The sequence below is a fragment of the Dryobates pubescens genome, chromosome Z (assembly GCF_014839835.1).
Source record: "Dryobates pubescens isolate bDryPub1 chromosome Z, bDryPub1.pri, whole genome shotgun sequence".
Classification (NCBI taxonomy): domain Eukaryota; kingdom Metazoa; phylum Chordata; class Aves; order Piciformes; family Picidae; genus Dryobates; species Dryobates pubescens.
The window spans coordinates 136,205,964-136,224,506 of NC_071657.1; the positions used below are offsets into that span (position 1 = coordinate 136,205,964).

Consider the following 18,543-nt stretch of genomic DNA (forward strand, 5'->3'; position numbering starts at 1 on the left):
TGCATTACAGAACAAATCAAGATAAGAAGCACATTGAGCTTCAATGTAATTACCTATGGAAGGTAAAGACTGTACCTTTAGTACTCTGATCTCTGCTTAAATGTCTCTTTGTGCCATTATGTGAATTGCCCCAGTGACAAAGTACTGCTTGTCATTATGTCCTATAAAGAAAGCCAGAGTTTTTCATTCCTGTTCAGCCCAGCAAAGGAACCACAAGGCTCAAATGCTGAGCATGGTGAATGTTTTTCTGTTATAAATGTATGCCATTACCTCTCTACCTCTAATTTCCTTCAAGGCCCATTCCTGCCTCAGATAAAAGTCCCTGGTTTATCTGAGGGCTGCTTTAGTTCGTGGTTTATGGGAGAGATTGTTAACTGTGGCATTTTTCTTTCTGGGATGTGGGGCAATGAAATAGTTTTTACATTATAGACAACATCAGCACAGCTGCACAAGCATGTCAGAGGTTGTATGAATGCTTCCTGTGCATTGGGGCTGCAAGCACTAGGCAGTTGCTCTGAAGCAGTATAAAAGCTAATCAATGTGGCACAGTTGGCAGTGACAGTTCTGTCACAAAGCTTTTGCTTGCCCAAAGCCTTTTGGGTTTCTGTTTTCTCCCAGCAAAGCTCCTTTCTGCTCTGAAACTCTCTTGTCTAAATGGCTGTCTGTTCTCACTCTTAGCCTGCTTTCATTTTCTTGTGTAAGTATTGGGTATTGCAGGATGTTAGGAGTTGGAAGGGACCCCTGGAGATCTTCCAGTCCAACCCCACTGCCAAAGCAGGATCACAGAATCCAGCACAGGTCACACAGCAATGCATCCAGATGGGCCTTGAAAGGCTCCAGAGAAGGAGACTCCATAACCTCTCTGGGCAGCCTGCTCCAGTGCTCTGTCACCCTTACAGTCAAGAAGTTCTTCCTCACGTTGAGGTGGAACTTCCTGTGCTGGAGTTTCCATCCATTGTGCCTTGTGCTATCCCAGGGTGCAACTGAGCAGAGCCTGTCCCTTCCTTCCTGACACCCAGCCCTCAGATTATTTATAGACATTGATCAGATCCCTTCTCAGTCTTCTCCAGACTATAAAGCTCCAGGGCTCTCAGCCTCTCCTCACCAGGCAGTGCTGCAGTCCCTTCAGCATCCTTGTAGCCCTCCTTTGGACTCCCTCCAGCAGATCCCTGTCCCTCTTGAACTGAGGAGCCCAGAACTGGATGCAATATCCCAGGTGGGGCCTCACTAGGGCAGAGGAGGAGAACCTTCTTACTGTTTCTTTTACCTGCACTGAGTGCCCAAATGTAAATACTAATAACCTGTTCTTAGAAATGGCCACCAACTTCAGTATTTACTGCACCTGAGAAACAGCTTTCTCCAGCCCTCAGCACTGCAAAGGCCAAAATATCACTAAACCAAATAAATTCAGAGTGAATGTAATAGCAGATCCCTTAATGCCCTTCTAGAAATGTCTAAATTTAGGGCATCCAAGCCCATAAAAGTTCCATTTTCCCTTTCTTTAAGGTCATACAATAATTGCTTGTTAGCTGTGTCTTTGTGGCCCATCACTTCTGTGTCCATTACCCTTGTGCAGCAGACATCTAGATGATTCTCTAACTTTCTTATTCTTTTCCCAGTGCCCTGTTGAGGACCTAAAGGTCTCACAACATTTAGTCCAGCTTTTAGGACAGCTCAAGTTTTAATTCACATCAGGAAATCAAGTTACTATTTGTGGGATTGCAAAGTCACCCTGATAAATAGTTTGATGTTGTGGACACTTAAAAGCGACAACCAGGAACCCACTCCCAAACCCACTCCCAACCCTAACCCACTCCCAAAGTAAATGGAACAAAAACAGCAATAAAAGAAAGCAGAGATGAAAATACTCTTTCCAAATCATATAACAATAGCTCTCTGCTAAGCCTCTGTAAAATGCTACAGGTACCCAAACCCATGACTGAGAGCATGTTTGGGTCTGTGGCACGATAATAGCTGAGTTGAGTTAGAATCATAGAATGGTCTGGGTTGGAAGGGACCTCCCAAGGGCATCCAGTCCAACCCCCTCTGCAGTCAGCAGGGACATCCTCAACTAGATCAGGATGCCCAAAGCCCTGTTGAGCCTCACCTTGGACATCTCTAGGGATGGAGCCCCAACCACTTCCCTGGGCAACCTGTTCCAGTGTTCCACCACCCTCATAGTAAAGAACCTGTTCCTAGCATCCAATCTCAATCTGCTCTGCTCTAGTCTGAAGCCATTGCCCCTGGTCCTGTCCTTGCAGGCCTTTGCAAACAGTCTCTCTCCTTCCTTCTTGTAGCCCCCTTCAGGTACTGGCAGGCTGCTATTAGGTCTCCCCAGAGCCTCCTCTTCTCCAGCCTGAACAACTCCAGCTCCCTCAGCCTGTCTTTGTTGCAGTGGTGCTCCAACCCCCTGATCATTTTCATGGCCCTCCTCTGGTGTTGCAGCAGAAACTGCTGCCTTTTTTTTCCTTCGTTCTTTCTTCCTTTTATTTTTGGTTGCTTGATGGATTTGAAATGTTACAGTCCAGAAAGCAACCTTATTGATTTCAAAAGGGGGCCTGGATGCACACACAGCTTCAGTGACCCCTAGTTGCCACTGTGAGGGGCCCATTTCAGCATACTTGCCTAGTTTTGGCCTTGGGGACTGCAGTTAATATACTTGAATTTATAGATTATGTGCTTGTTACTTTTATTCCTGCAGCCAGCTGAGAAGCAAAGCAAAAAGTTATTCAAATCTATGTATGGGGTTTAGTATGCTTGCACTCTCCAGCTTTGGCCCTTGAGAAACTGCAAAATGTTCACTACTCCTCACTTGCTGGCCAAGCTGTCAGCTCGTGGCTTGGACAGCAGCATTCAGTGCTGGGTTAGGAACTGGCTGGAGGGCCGAGCCCAGAGAGTGGTGGTGAATGGTGCCACAGCCAGCTGGCAGCCAGGCACCAGTGGTGTGCCCCAGGGATCAGTACTGGGCCCCATGCTGTTCAATATCTTCATTGATGATCTGGATGAGGGGGTTGAGTCAGTCATCAGCAAGTTTGCAGATGACACCAAGTTGGGAACAGATGTTAGTCAGTTAGAGGGTAGAAAGGCTCTGCAGAGGGACCTTGACCGACTGGACAGATGGGCAGAGTCCAACAGGATGGCATTCAACAAGTTCAAATGCCAGGGGCTGCACTTTGGCCACAGCAACCCCATGCAGAGCTACAGGCTGGGGTCAGAGTGGCTGGAGAGCTGCCAAACAGAGAGGGACCTGGGGATTCTGATTGACAGCCACCTGACCATGAGCCAGCAGTGTGCCCAGGTGGCCAAGAAGGCCAATGGCATCCTGGCCTGCATTAGTGTGACGAACAGGAGCAGGGAAGTCATTGTGCCCCTGTACTCTGCACTGGTTAGGCCACACCTTGAGTACTGTGTCCAGTTCTGGGCCCCTCAATTCAAGAAGGACATTGAGACACTTGAACGTGTCCAGAGAAGGGCAACAAGGCTGGGGAGAGGCCTTGAGCACAGCCCTGTGAGGAGAGGCTGAGGGAGCTGGGGTTGCTTAGCCTGCAGAAGAGGAGGCTCAGAGGAGACCTCATTGCTCTCTACAACTCCCTGAAGGGAGGTTATAGCCAGGTGGGGGTTGGTCTCTTCTCCCAGGCAACCAGCACCAGAACAAGAGGACACAGTCCCAAGCTGCACCAGGGGAAGTTTAGGCTGGATGTGAGGAAGAAATTCTTCATAGAAAGAGAGATTGGCCATTGGAATGTGCTGCCCAGGGAGGTGGTGGAGTCCCCATCCCTGGAGGTGTTCAAGAGGGGATTGGACGTGGCACTTGGTGCCATGGTTTAGTCATGAGGTCTGTGGTGACAGGTTGGACTTGATGATCTTTGAGGTCTCTTCCAACCTTGATGATTGTGTGATTCTGTGTGATTCTGTGACTTGGATGTGGTGGAAAAGCAGCAGCCATGCACTGCTAAGACCCTCTCTGGTCTCTACCAGATATGCAAGTCCCAGGAACCATCACATAAATTGGTACAGAATTGTGCCTCGCTTTCCAGTACTAATATGAATGAAGTGCAAAACACTTTGAAGATCTAAACCTTGATTGAATAATAAAGGAAGTGCTTCCACAATTAATATGATAGTTTAAAACAAACAAACAAAAGCAGAGGAAGAATAAAAACAGAGAACAAGTGGCATAAATAAAGCAGGGCATGCCTGCTTACAGCCACATGTTGGGAAAGATGTGTGTAACTCATGCAATCACTGTAAAATCCTGACCATAAAAGCCTTGTAACCCCCTGTGCCATCACACTTCATCAACATGAATTTTGGCAGGATCATGTTCAAGTCATGCAGGGTTTCCTAAATATAATTTGCAATGAAATCTTTATACCATCCTTCCCCAATACATCCTTTTCTTCCCAAATGACATCCTAAAATAGTCATTAAAAGTGACATTAAGAAAACCCTGCAATGATCCAACTGGATTAACAGGAGGGGGGGAAAAAATCCCATTGAAATGACAAAGTGTGCTACTCCTTTTCTGTGGAAAGAACAGCAGGGGATGCTACCTGGCTCTCATCAGTCTCCCCCAAAGGGAGAGGGGCAATGACCTCTCAATGGATGGTGGAAGGGTACAGGATGAGACATTCGCTGTCATAGTCACTTGGAGTACATTCAGTCCAGGGTATGTCTCCTAATTTGGCTGTTACTGAAGTGACTTGCATGGGTGTAAGTCTAGCAAGAGGTGTAAAGAGCTCTGCATGCTGACAGAAAGGGCAAGCAAGCCTGGCTGGCCAGCCAATTCCACCAAAGAATACAGAATGAACCAGGTTGGAAAAGAACTTTGAGATCATCAAGGCCAACTTGTCACCCAACACCATCTGATCAACTAAACCATGGCACCAAGTACCTCATCCAGTCTCTTCTTAAACACCTCCAGGGATGGTGACTCCACCACCTCCCTGGGCAGCACATTCCAATGGCCAATCTCTCTTTTATACAAACATAGAATACATAGAATAAACCAGGTTGGAAGAGACCTTCAAGATCATCGCGTCCAACCCATCAACCAATCCAACACCACCCAAGCAACTAACCCACAGCACCAAGTACCCTGTCAAGTCTTCTCCTAAAAACCTCCAGTGATGGCGACTCCACCACCTCCCCAGGCAGCCCATTCCAATGGGCAATCACTCTTTCTGTATAGAACTTTTTTCTAACATCCAGCCTGAACCTCCTGTCAAGAATTTCTTCCTCACATCCAGACTAAACCACCCCTGGCGCAGCTTGAGACTGTGTTCTCTTGTTCTGGTGCTGGTTGCCTGGGAGACGAGACCAACCCCCTCCTGGCTACAACCTCCTTTCAGGGAGTTGTAAAGAGCAATGAGGTCTCCCCTGAGCCTTTTCTCTAGGCTAAACACCCCCAGTTCCCTCAGGTTCTCCTCACAAAGCTACGCTCCAAACCTCTCCCCAGCCTTGTTGCCCTTCTCTGGACACATTCGAGCAACTCAACATCTTTCTTAAATGGAGAAGCCCAGAACTGGACACAGTACTCAAGGCCAGCTCTGATTCAGGGTTGCTGATGCAGTCACTGCTTGGAGATTCACTCAGCATGGGGCCAGTCCCATGTATTTTGTAGTATTCTATATCCAGACCTCACAATGCAAATGCACAATAAACCACCCCACAAGAAAGCCTCATCCTAATTCCTCCTAGCTAGAGATTTGTTCAATCGTAGCAGCTTGTCATCCTCAGGGCCTTCTGACTCGAGGAATCTTTCAGGTGGGCTGAGGTGCTTATGTAACTGTCCCACTTAAATCATGTGGCCTTGATTTGAGCCTTCACAGGATAGCAAATTTCAGGGCAAGGCTTCCTTGAAGGAAAAATATAATGACACAAGTAACAGCTCCCAGATCCATAATAGGCTTAGCTTGCAGGATTAACAGTTCTGTGTTGGATGGGACAGCTATAACACAGCACCATCAAGAACTACTTTTTGCATCCAGCATTATTTTACCATTGTTTTACTATTCAAACTGATTGCTATTACTGTAATGTTACTGCTGTTTCCTATGGACACCTTAGGACACGTAGGAGTTGGACCTCTACAGATGCCACAGCACAAATGGACTCAGTACCTCTCCACGACCCAGCAGAATGCTTTAGAACCTAACACAGAATCATAGAATTGTTAGGGGTTGGAAGGGACCTCAAGGATCAGCCAGTTCCAACCCCCCTGCCATGTGCTGGGACGCCTCACACTAGATCAGGTTGATGAGCTGTGGAAAATGGTTATCAGATCACAAATCGAAATGTACTTACAGGCAACAGGTGACAATATATATGCTTTGGGAAAGAAATAAGAACAAGCAAGCAACAACAACAACCCCACGACACTGCAAGAAAGCAAAACCTCATTCAGCTTCTCAAACACTTCCACACAGCTCCACAGTGACTTGGCTTTAGTGGGAGGCTGCTGGTTTGCTCTGATTTTTGTTGTGACCATGGGTAATTTTTTACTATAGCACAGCAACTGAGTGGCTTTTTTTTTTCCCAGGGTGGACCTGTGAGCATTACTAGATGGAGCAGATGATTTACAGAGCAGTTCTCACTTCCCTGCTCTGCAGGAACTGAGCTGCTGAGGATCACACAAAGATAGCTGAAAGGAGAGGAGGCTCTTAGATGGAGCCTGGGAAACACCACACTGATACAGCCACACTCTCTCTGGCCCAGTGAATACTCAGCGATAGCCAAAGTGGAATAGCCTGAAATACGTCCACCCTGGGCTGGGGAATTACTGACTCATGGGAAATCCGTGCTTTGAATGCCAGGGAGTGGTCAGAAACAAGGTTTCACTGCAGATTATGGTGTAGGTATAAATATTAGGATGACCTAGGAGGTGCTGTGGCAAGACATTCTGCTTCTGTAATGCGTGCATAGCTGGCTGAGCTTGCCAGCAATCTGCTGTTTGCTAGTCAGCTATGAATTCTATTCCCTGATGGAACAGGGAAGAGTTGAAAAGGAAATCTGAAAAGCACTCCAGCAGTGGTGTAACAAAGTCTTCCAGAACTAGCTGAAGAAAACATTGCTTTGTGTATTTCAGACGAGGCAGTTACGCTGCACGGCCTCTACTCATCTTGTTGAGCAAACAGTTTTACACCGATGTTTCCCTACATCCAACAGAAACTCCAATTATTCTCTCTCCTACCTAGTAGATATAAATTAAGGTACTTTGTACCTTTTTTTCTTTTCCTGTATCTTCCCCCTCCTCCACCCATTCACTGCACATTTTGAGCAAACGCTGTTACCACCTACAGGAGCTTTTGAAGTCCTTCTTTTTCATCCTCCGCCTCATCATTGTCCCACGCGGGCTGGTGGAGTAGAGGCTGCGAGGTAAGGTCCCCATGTTCAGGGAACTCAGGCTGTATGCACTCATGGAGGTAGGAGAGAAGGATGAAGACACCAAAGCTGCTGTAAGAAATCAGACACTTGGCATACAGCACTCAGCCTTCACAGAAGAGTGCGGCACATGCCCGTAACTCGTCAAGGAATCAAACAGCGTGCATGAGGCACAGGAATGGTTTGTGCATTTCCAGGAGCAGCGACATTAAACCACAGAAGTGACCCTGGGCAAAAGCAGAGCCAGCATTTCATGACAATACCTGCTGGGAGTTAACAGAGACACCGTAGGACATTCATAGCACACAACTTATATTAAGCAAAACACGTTCAATTCCCCTTCATATATCCATGAACCAGTGCAGATCAGTATCTGTGGATACACTGACTTCAGAAATGCCTTTTTGTGGTAAGGAATTTCTGACAGGAGCAATACTTTTGAATGCAAAGGTGCTGCTTTATATACACTACCCAAACGGAATGATCTCCTGTACAGCAGAAGGGCTGATTCACTCAGAATGTTCAAGCCTTTTCCTCTCTACTGAGGCTGCCATTGTTACAGGAAGGCAAAGGTGTCAGATGTCAGGAATCACTTTGGCATGGCTATGAAAAAGCCTAGCATCCATGGAACTGAGAAGGTGTTAGTGCCTGGAATGGGAAAAGTGTAAGTGAAAGATGAGGGGAATGAGGAGGAGGAGGAGGAGGAAGAAGAAGAGGAGGAGAGAACAGGTGCACAGGAAAAAGCATGGAACATTACGAAGGCTTTTTTGAGGAGGTGCTTTCTGGCATGTCAAGGCTGGCACCCTGCAATGGTCAGGGTGGTAGGTGCTATAATGATGGGAGGTGAGGAGGCTGCTGGGGCTGCTGGCACACGGATCCCAGGGAAGCTGCCCGCTGCTTCTTGGAACCTTCGCTGCCCGCGCGGGGGGCGATGACGGAAACATCAGAAAACAAAAGCACCAAAGAAGAAGGAAAAGTAACTGAATTGCACAAGGAAGCAAACCCCAGAGCAGCCCAGAAATAAAAATGAATTGAAAATAAACCCAGAATGGAACAACACATAGCCTGCTCTTGTGCTCTTACCAGGGGGGGCTAGCTTGTGGGACAGAAAGAACGCTTTTTCTCAGAGTAAATGCTTCTGGGTGGTTGTTTTGCTTTGTTTAGTTTTACTTCCTTCATGGTTCTCTTTCAAAAAGATTAGTGCTAAGTCAATTCCTAATTTCACCCTGGCTTTAGCTGCTAAGACTGCAAATTTCCTTAGAATCACAGAATCATAGAATCACAGAATTGTCAGAGCTGGAAGGGACCTCAAGGCTCAGCCAGTTCCAACCCCCCTGCCATGGGCAGGGACACCTCACACTACAGCAGGTTGCCCAAAGCCACATCCAGCCTGGCCTTAAACACCTCCAGGGATGGAACACTAAGATATTACATTTGACCATTAATTGAAGGTTAAAAGTCTCTGCTTGCATTCATCCACATTCAAATGACCAACCAGTTGCTCTGCACAGCACTGTCTAAAATGGAGATGCCTACTTGCCACTCATTTCAATTTCCTGCATCGACACTTTAATCTTGCCACCATCTACTGCTGGCACTAGGCTATTCTGGGCACTAACAACTTCCCTGGGCCAGCAGAAAAACCCTCATCCTGAAGCCTGGCTAATAAAGAAGAGCTCTTATTGATTATCTGAATATGCAATTTATTTATTTATCTATTTAAAACCTTCTGCTGCTGACACTATGCTGTTCTGGGCAGTTAACAACTTCCCTGGGCCAGCAGAAAAAGTCTTGCTCTGAAGCCTGGTTAATAAAAGAAGAGCTCTTATTGATTATCTGAATATGCAATTTATCTATCTATTTATCCATTTATTAGGTGTTCAAGGGGAGATTGGACGTGGCACTTGGTGCCATGGTCTAGTTGTGAGGTCTGTTGGAACAGGTTGGACTTGATGATCCTTGGGGTCTCTTCCAACCTTAGTTACTGTGATACTGTGATATTTATTTAAAACCTTCTATTGCTGGCACTATGTAGCACTATGCTACTCTGGGCAGTTAACAACTTCCTAGGGCCAGGAGAAAAACCCTTATCCTGAAGCCTGGTTAATAAAGAAGAGCTTTTCTTGATTAATAGAATAGAATTAACCAGGTTGGAAAAGACCTTTGAGATCATCGAGTCCAACCTATCACCCAACACCATCTCATCAACTAAACCATGGCACCAAGTGCCTCATCCAGTCTCCTCCTAAACACCTCCAGTGATGGTGACTCCACCACCTCCCTGGGCAGCACATCCCAATGGCCAATCTCTCTTGCTGGGAAGAACTTCTTCCTCACCTCCAGCCTAAACCTCCCCTGGCACAGCTTGAGACTGTGTCCTCTTGTTCTGGTGCTGCTTGCCTGGGAGAAGAGACCAACCCCCACCTGGCTGCTTATTTAAAACCTTGATCATCAAACCTTTAAAATGATCCTTTCCTGGATGAAAGTTGAGACCACATTTGATTGCTGATTCTGCATCTGGGGAGCCTGGAATATGCCACGAGTGAATGCCAGTGTTTATGAAGAGAATGGGAAGCATTTCAGTTGATGTGTCAAATGCTAAAGGAAAATGACTGAAGTCACCCTTCATTAAGTACAGTCTGCTCCACATTAGATTAAGCATAGCCATGTGCTTGCTGGACCAGAGAGGAACACTTCAAATTGGAAACTATTCACTGGGTTTTTGTCTTAAAAACACTGAGGAGTTCACTCGTACCATGAAACATAAATTTGGTCCATGAGCTGTATTATCTGTGCCCCTCTGCTGCCTGCTACATCAAGAATGGCTGCAGACAGATAGAATAGAATTAACCAGGTTGGAAAAGACCTCTGAGATCATCAAGTCCAACTTATCACCCAACACCATCTAATCAACCAAACCATGGCACCAAGTGCCTCATCCAGTCTCTTCCTAAACACCTCCAGTGATGGTGACTCCACCACCTCCCTGGGCAGCACATTCCAATGGCCAATCTCTCTTGCTGGGAAGAATTTCCTCCTAACATCCAGCCTAAACCTTCCCTGGCACAGCTTGAGACTGTGTCCTCTTGTTCTGGTGCTGGTTGCCTGGGAGAAGAGATCAGCCCCTGACTATCTACAACCTCCCTTCAGGGAGTTGTAGAGGTCAAGAAGGTCTCCCCTGAACCTCCTCTGCTCCAGGCTAATCACACCCAGCTCCCTCAGCCTCTCCTCACAGGGCTGTGCTCCAAACCCCTCCCCAGCTTTGTTGCCCTTCTCTGGACACCTTCCAGCATCTCAACATCTTTCCTAAACTGAGGGGCCCAGAACTGGACACAAGACTCAAGGTGTGCCCTGAGTACAGGGCAGAATGACCTCCCTGCTCCTGCTGGCCACACTCTTCCTGATGCAGGCCAGGATGCCATTGGCCTTCTTGGCCACCTGGGCACACTGCTGGCTGATGTTCAGCCTACTGTCAACCAGTACCCCATGCTGGACTTCAACAGCAGTTAAAAGTCTTTACTGTTTAGGCTGAACCAATACCTTGCATTCAATTCATGTCCCATTATGTCCCCACAGCCTTGTGGGGTTGCTAGGATTCTGGAGGACCTTGCACTGCCCAGCCTGGCCCTGTGCCCTCCCTAAGGGTGCCCCAGGCCTGTGCTCCTCCCTGAGAGGACCCTCGCTGTGCCCTGAGGTGTTTGAATCAACAGAATTAAATGTGAGGGGTGGGGGTACAATGCCAGCACCACTAGGAGCATCTGGAGCCACCCTGGGGTACCTCACCCTCTGGCTTCAGTGCCAGTGACCTCTGGGACTTAGGGAAAAATCTCCTGTCAGCCAGGAGAGTCCTAGAAACTGCAGCCACATGTAATGTCACTGACTGTCCTACTGGCTCAGAGAAAATGATCTCTTTGACTCTGTGCAGACACAGCAAGATTGCCAAATTTTAACTATGCTGTAAAAACTGAACTCTGATAAGAAAAAAATGTGGCCAGGTGGGTTTTCATTCTTTTCAAGTTGCTGTGAGACTGGGTTTAATTAAATAGACTACTTCCAGCAGGAAATTATCTGCTAGTCTTTTGATATTTCTTTTTTTTTCCAGCTGCTGTATTTTCACGCTGGGAGCAGAGATATAAACGTCCTCCAAAGTGGGAAGGCACACAAATTCAGTTTGCTCAGCCTGCAGAAGGATAATCCCAATTCAACAGAAGTTCTGCAAAAGAATAAAAAACCCCTATTGTGTGCACACACAGTAATTTAGCAGTAATTTGAGCTATTCCAAGCCAGGATTGTGTAGAGCAAACATAAAACTAATAGGGCAGCAAGAGAGCTGAACGTTAGCAGCACAGTAAAAAAAAGGGGGGGGGGGGGGGGGAGGGGAAAACCCCCATGAAAAGAAATCTGATGTTTTATAGCTCTCTCCATTTTATTTGAGGGCTAAAACTGAAATTTATTTTACATGCTGACTTTCCTGCCCATCTTAAATTCCTAACATGTTCTCATAAACCCAATAACCGAACTCAACAGATACAGCCCTAACGACTCAGCTTATCGCAGACAGAAGGAGCCCTTTGAACACTGCAGCATCCAGGCCATGCCACAGCTGATGAAAGGTTGTTTCCAGGAGGGTACCTGCTTCCACAAAGCATGTTCCATCCTGAATGGGTTGTGATACTGGGGGAGCATCACCTGGTGAGGGGCTGGGAAGATCCTAGTTATTCTGCCTTACTTCAGAAAGCAACTATATTACCTTAGGGAGATTTCTCCCCAAAGGATGCTCTTGGGTAGGGTTTGTATCAGAGAATCATAAAATCAACCAGGTTGGAAAAGACCTCAGAGATCATCAAGTCCAACCTATTACCTGATACCCTACACCCCATGACAACTAAACCATGGCTCCAAGGGCCACATCCAGTCCTTTCTTGAACACCTCCAGGGATGGTGACTCCACCACCTCTGTGGGCAGCACATTCCAATGGCAAATTACTCTTTCTGGAAAGAACTTTCTCCTCATCTCCAGCCTAAGCTTCCCCTGGTGCAGCTTCAGACTGTGTCCTCTTCTTCTGGTGCTGGTTGCCTGGGAGAAGAGACCAACCCCCACCTGGCTACAACCTCCCTTCAGGGAGTTGTAGAGAGCAGTAAGGTCTCCCCTGAGCCTCCTCTTCTCCAGGCTAAGCAACCCCAGCTCCCTCAGCCTCTCGTCCCAGGGCTGTGCTCCAGACCCCTCCCCAGCCTCATTGCCCCTCTCTTGGACATGTTCAAGTGTCTCAATGTCCTTCTTGAATTGAGGGGGCCAGAAATGGACACAGGACTCAAGGTGTGGCCTAACCAGTGCTGAGCACAGGGCAGAATGACCTCCCTGCTCCTGCTGGCCACACCGTTCCTGATGCAGGCCAGGATGCCATTGGCCTTCTTCGCCACCTGGGCACACTGCTGGCTCATGTTCAGCCAGCTGTCAATCAGTACCCCCAGGTCCCTTTCTGCCTGGCTGCTCTCCAGATCCCCTTGATGTGATGTTGTAAGAGCCAGTTCTTAACTCTGGCAGGGAAGAGCACTGCTTTTTCTAAGTGTCTGCACTAGGTCAAGGTACATTAAATCATAGACTCATAGAATCATAGGCCTCTGGGTTGGAAGGCACCTCTGAAGGTCATCTACTCCAACCCCACCTGCAGACTGCAGGGGCACCCTCAACTAGCATCAATTTGTTTTAAATACTGGTAAAGAAACCAATTGTGTCAAATAACACAATCATCTGCACAAACCTTTGGCCCTGGTACTCATCTTCCCCCAAGAAACACTCTTCAAAGGTCCTTTCACCAGCCAGAAATGGCTTGTGTGACATTTTTGCTTCAAAACAATGAAAGATCTGTTTGCAAAGTGCTATCACCACTGTTGCAATGCTCCATGCCTCCTTGCCACTCTAACAGGCTTAAGCAGAAAGGGGACAAAGATGCAGCTGAATAATGGCTGAACGTGGCATTGCAAGGTTTACTTTCTGTTCATCTTGGTCCAGGCTGTCTCCTCAGGCAGTAGTTCAATATCCAGCACTGACAAACTGACTAGAGCATTGCTTACCCAGGGTCAGCCTGGAACTTAGATAGATGTCCAAGAAATTGGTATGGGTTTAGGACTGGGTGTCCAACAAGGCTGGGGAGAGGCCTTGAGCACAGCCCTGTGAGGAGAGGCTGAGGGAGCTGGGGTTGCTTAGCCTGGAGAAGAGGAGGCTCAGGGGAGACCTTCTTGCTCTCTACAACTACTTGAAGGGAGGTTGTAGCCAGGTGGGGGTTGGTCTCATCTCCCAGGCAACCAGCACCAGAACAAAAGTACACAGTCTCAAGCTGTGCCAGGAGAAGTTTAGGCTGGAGGTGAGGAGAAAGTTTTCCACAGAAAGAGGCCATTGGGATGTGCTGCCCAGGGAGGTGGTGGAGCCACCATCCCTGGAGGTGTTGAACAAAGGCTTGGATGTGGCACTTGGAGCTATGGTTTAGCTGTCAGGAGGTGCTAGGTAATAGGTTGGACTTGATGATCCCTGAGGTCTTTTCCAACCTGGTTGGCTTTATGAATTCAAAACGAGTATGAGCATTTACCCCCAGTAACATGTCTAGGGATCAGAAGTCTTAGCCTAAACAAGGCTGAAGCACAGTACCACAGGCTTAAAAACCACCCAGGGAGGTGGTGGAGTCACCATGACTGGAAGTGTTTAGGAAGAGTCTGGATGGGGCACTTAGTGGCATGTTTAGTTGATTAGATGGTGTTGGGTGATAGGTTGGACTCGATGATCTCAAAGGTCTTTTCCAACCTGGTCTGGTCTATTCTATTCTATTCTATTCTATTCTATTCTATTCTATTCTATTCTATTCTATTCTATTCTATTCTATTCTATTCTATTCTACTCTATTCTACTCTATTCCACTCTACTCTATTCCACTCTATTCTATTCTATTCCCACTGGTCCCCACTGCAAAACAGGTGCCTGTTCTCTGTCCATATGATAACCCATGGTACTTTCTGGATTTCCATCAGCTTGTAGTATTTTTGACTCAGTTTATGGGCATTTGTTAGATGGCATGACAGGCAGCCTCCCTCTTCCAATGGCCATTATATTTTAGATGTGTATTTTATACATATAATTTGAAAATGGAAAGTCATCCTCTCTGAGGGTAATGGCATGGAAAAAGTCATCACAGTGAAAAAGGGCTGGGACCAAGGGAACTGTTTCTGAACAACCCTACTTCATAAGCACTGACACTGAACCCATGGAGTAATCTCAGACTTACTTTTAAAGATGATGGCAAAAATAATAATGCCATTAGCCAGAGGAATCAGAAGAGTTTCTCTGAGAACAGGGGTAATTAAGGAAGCAGTCATAACACTAGCACGTCAATATGCTGAGAAGAGAAAGAGCAATTGGCCATTGGAACGTGCTGCCCAGGGAGGTGGTGGAGTCAGTGTCCCTGGAGGTGTTCAACAAGGGATTGGACGTGGCACTTGGAGCCATGGTTGAGTTAGTCAGGAGGTGCTGGGTGATAGGTTGGACTTGATGATCTCTGAGGTCTTTTCCAACCTTATTGATTCTCTGATTCTATGAAAAGAAGTTGACTGTGATCCTTCCTGTACACTCTAAATCTAGCCATCTGGGGATCCATTTACTGAAGCACGCAGCTGCCCCCCAGATGACTGCATCAGGCATCTGTGGGTGCATCTGCAAGTGTGCAGAGCCATTTCTCAGCACAAGATTTCCCTCTCTATCCGCAGGTACCTCAGAGGGTACACGAAGGCTGAGAACCCATGGAGATGCTCAGAAGCGTAGGCAGAAGCTTAACCTGGGGAGCAGAAACGCCGTTTGCAGACATGACTGCTGTGACAGCTTCCTTGGCCCTTCAGCAAGGGCAGGGAAAGAGAAACAGAAGAGCCAAGGGTGCATTTGGTGCTGCAGATCCTCTTACCGTGCTCTGGGGCTTTCAGGGCGAGCCGTGTCTGGTGGTGAGGAAGGATCTCGAGCTTGACGTTGTCCGCGGCGTTAGCCAAAAACTGCGTCGCCTCCGCCAGCGTGCAGTACTCCATGCTGGTGCCGTCAATGGACAGAATATGGTCTCCTACATGTAGTGCACCACATCTACACAAAAGGGGAAGAAAGCCTCCGTGTGAGCAGGCATGCCCTTCGCTTGGAACGCGACTTTCACTGCCTTCAAACTGGTCATGACAACTATGAGCGCGTGCTCGGGTTTGGTGGTGTTTGGTTTTGTTTTGAGAGAGAGAGAGAGAGAGAGAGATCTGTGTTTGGTAGGCATTGTCACAGGTCAGACTTTACATCTATCAATACAAACCTTAAAAACAACTCAGTTAATACAGCATATGCCAAGACATCACTCACAGAACTGGAATGGGGGGCAGCTGACTATAAAGTTACGTGCGAATGGCGGCAGAATAAAATGAGAGGAGCTTAAGGAGACTCAAGTAACTTGGCCACATATCCCTCACACAAGCACCCAGTTCATCATCTTTTTGAGCTGTCATCCAGACATTCATTAGTACAAAAGCCGTCGATGACGATGAAATTATGCAGTAGTCAAACAAGTAATGAAACCAGGGCTAGGCATGGCGGCTGGAGGGGTGGGGTGGGGAGGGGGGCTAGCTGCTAAAACTCTTGCTGCACTCAAGAGACTGGCTACTGGATGAGTTGAGAAATGCAAACACAGCAGTCAGCATCCCGACGTACCAGTCAAGTGGACAGCTCCTTTAATTGGTTACCCCCTGCGAAACTGGAAGAAACAGAGGGAGAAAATTAAAGCATCCTGCACCATTGAACTGGAGAACACCCCTGGATCAATGGCCGTCACTCTCAAAGTTTCTACTGTAGGGAAAAGCCCACAGAGGAGCTGTAGACTCACTGCTACAAGTGGGTGCTACCGGAAGCACCGTCCTCAAAGAGGAGCTACCAGCTAGGGTGGCTGGGGACATGCAGGAGGAAGTTTGCTGCTGAAACATAGTATTTAAGGAATTTTCAGAGAGAGAGATATATCTAGAAATAAACACACACACACACACACACACACGCACCCAGGACAGAGCCCACAGCTCTGTTACAGAGCTGTAGAACAACAGAAGAGAACAGAATTAACCAGGTTGGAAAAGACCTCCGAGACCATCAAGTCCAACCCATCACCAAACACCATCTAATCAACTAAACCTTGGCACCAAGAGCCTCATCCAGTCTCTTCTTCATGGGTGGGAAACATCTAGCTTGGTTTACTTAGTCAATCTTTTAAATAATGGTTTAAAATGGGCTTATTTAAAGCTTTGAATGGAGTGGAAAAACTACAGCAAAGTAACTTTCAAAGCCACAGAAGCCAGTCTTCCTAGCACCTGCCAGATTCCACAACACCAATAAAACATCCAGAGATCAGGAGTTTCATTTTGCTGTGCCACAGCCAGTGATATATTCTGAAAGAACACCTCAAGGTTGCCAAGCCTCAACATTTACTTCCCTTGACAGCTGTGCCATACTGTTGGTTCACTTTCAGAGCTCCAGTGGGTTGTTTACTCTTTTAAATACCAGTCCCTGCCACAGCACCACATCTAATAGTCACAGCAGACCTCTCAACCCCTGTGTTGCATAGTGCAAGCAGACAGTGGTGGAGTACATGGGGGCTGGCTTATGTCATTATGTCTGCGTGAATGAGCTGAAGTAAAGGGCGCCCTGGAATCTGAAGACCTGCAACCTTCAGCATATGGTCAATTTTATCTAAAGAAGAGAAGAGGAAGGGGGGGTTGGGGTGGGGGGGAGGGAAGGGTTCTTCTCAAACCAATCCAGAAGGAAACAAAAAGAAGATGGATGCATGGACCTGCAGTGCCAGCCCCGCGTCACACTCACCTGTCCGCGATACTCGCAGATTTGATTTTGTCTATGACAATGACCTGTTTGTTGCAGCACATCGAGGTAGTTAGTGCAACCCCAAGAGCAGCACCAGGAGTTTTGGCAACTTCAACTAGCAGCGGGCCAGACGCTGTTGCTACTGAATCTGTTAAAATCAGACAACAAAAGATCAGTATGGTGCCAGCGGGGCACTGCGGCCATTTTCATACTTTCACAGCAGCACTGAATCTCAAGGGCTGGAAGGGACCTCCAAAGCTCATCCAGTCCAACCCCCCCTGCCAGAGCAGGAGCACCTACAGCAGGTCACACAGGAACACAGCCAGGCAGGTTTTGAATAACTCCAGAGAGGAAGACTCCACAACCCCCCTGGGCAGCCTCTTCCAGTGCTCTGTCACCATCACAGGGAAAACATTTTCCTCCTGTTTCCATGGCACTTCCTATGCCTCAGCTTCCACCACTGCCCCTTGAGCTGGCATTGGGCATCCCCCAGCAGAGCCTGGCTCCAGCCTCTGGGCACTCACCCTGCACATCTTTATCAACATGAATGAGGTCACCTCTCAGGCTCCTCCTCTCCAAGATACAGAGCCCTCAGCTCCCTCAGGCTCTCCTCATGAGGAAGATGTTCCACTCCCTTCATCGTTTTTGTGGCTCTGTGCTGGACTCCTTCAAGCAGTTCCCTGAGGTCCTTCTTGAGCTGAGGGGCCCAGAACTGGACACAAGATTCCAGATGCAGCCTCAGCAGGGTAGAGTAGTATCACAGTATCACAGTATAACTAAGGTTGGAAGAGAGCTCGAGGATCATCAAGTCCAACCTGTCTCCACAGACCTCATGACTAGACCATGGCACCAAGTGCCATGTCCACATGGGGGAGGAGAACCCATTTGAAACCTCTGTGGCTACTTTATTCCTCTACCCAGACAACATGTCACTTAGAGAACTTCCATCACACTGTCAGGTTAGGTGTCAAGAAGCAGCTCTTAATGTAGGAAACAAAAAACAAGAACATCATCATCAATCTGGGATGTCTGGAAGCTTCTGATTGTGTCAGAATCAAAGATGGACCAGGTCAGGGAAGCAGGATGTGTTAAGTAAATCCCTCTCTTGAACAACTGAAGGTAATTATTCCCTGGAATTTAAAAGAAGGGCATGCTGAAGAAATAGAATCAAGTAAAAAAGTAGAAAATAGTAGCTGAGAAGCAAAAGAAGCTATGGCTACAAGCAAACTAAACTCTAGATAGAGGAAATGCAATGAATATGTGCAAAATGTGTCCAGTTCTGGGCT

General features: G+C 47.4%; 1 protein-coding gene across 1 annotated transcript in view; it reads right to left on the reverse strand.

Moving 5' to 3' along the window:
• The window catches only part of GRIP1 (glutamate receptor interacting protein 1), a 310,348-nt gene that overhangs the window by 47,527 nt on the left and 244,278 nt on the right, over positions 1 to 18,543 (reverse strand). The window contains exons 8-10 of the mRNA XM_009904966.2: positions 17,258 to 17,405; positions 15,330 to 15,499; positions 7,300 to 7,455 (exon numbers count right to left, since the gene is read on the reverse strand). Coding sequence (XP_009903268.2) covers positions 7,300 to 7,455; positions 15,330 to 15,499; positions 17,258 to 17,405 — 474 coding nt within the window. The remainder of the gene's footprint in view (positions 1 to 7,299; positions 7,456 to 15,329; positions 15,500 to 17,257; positions 17,406 to 18,543) is intronic.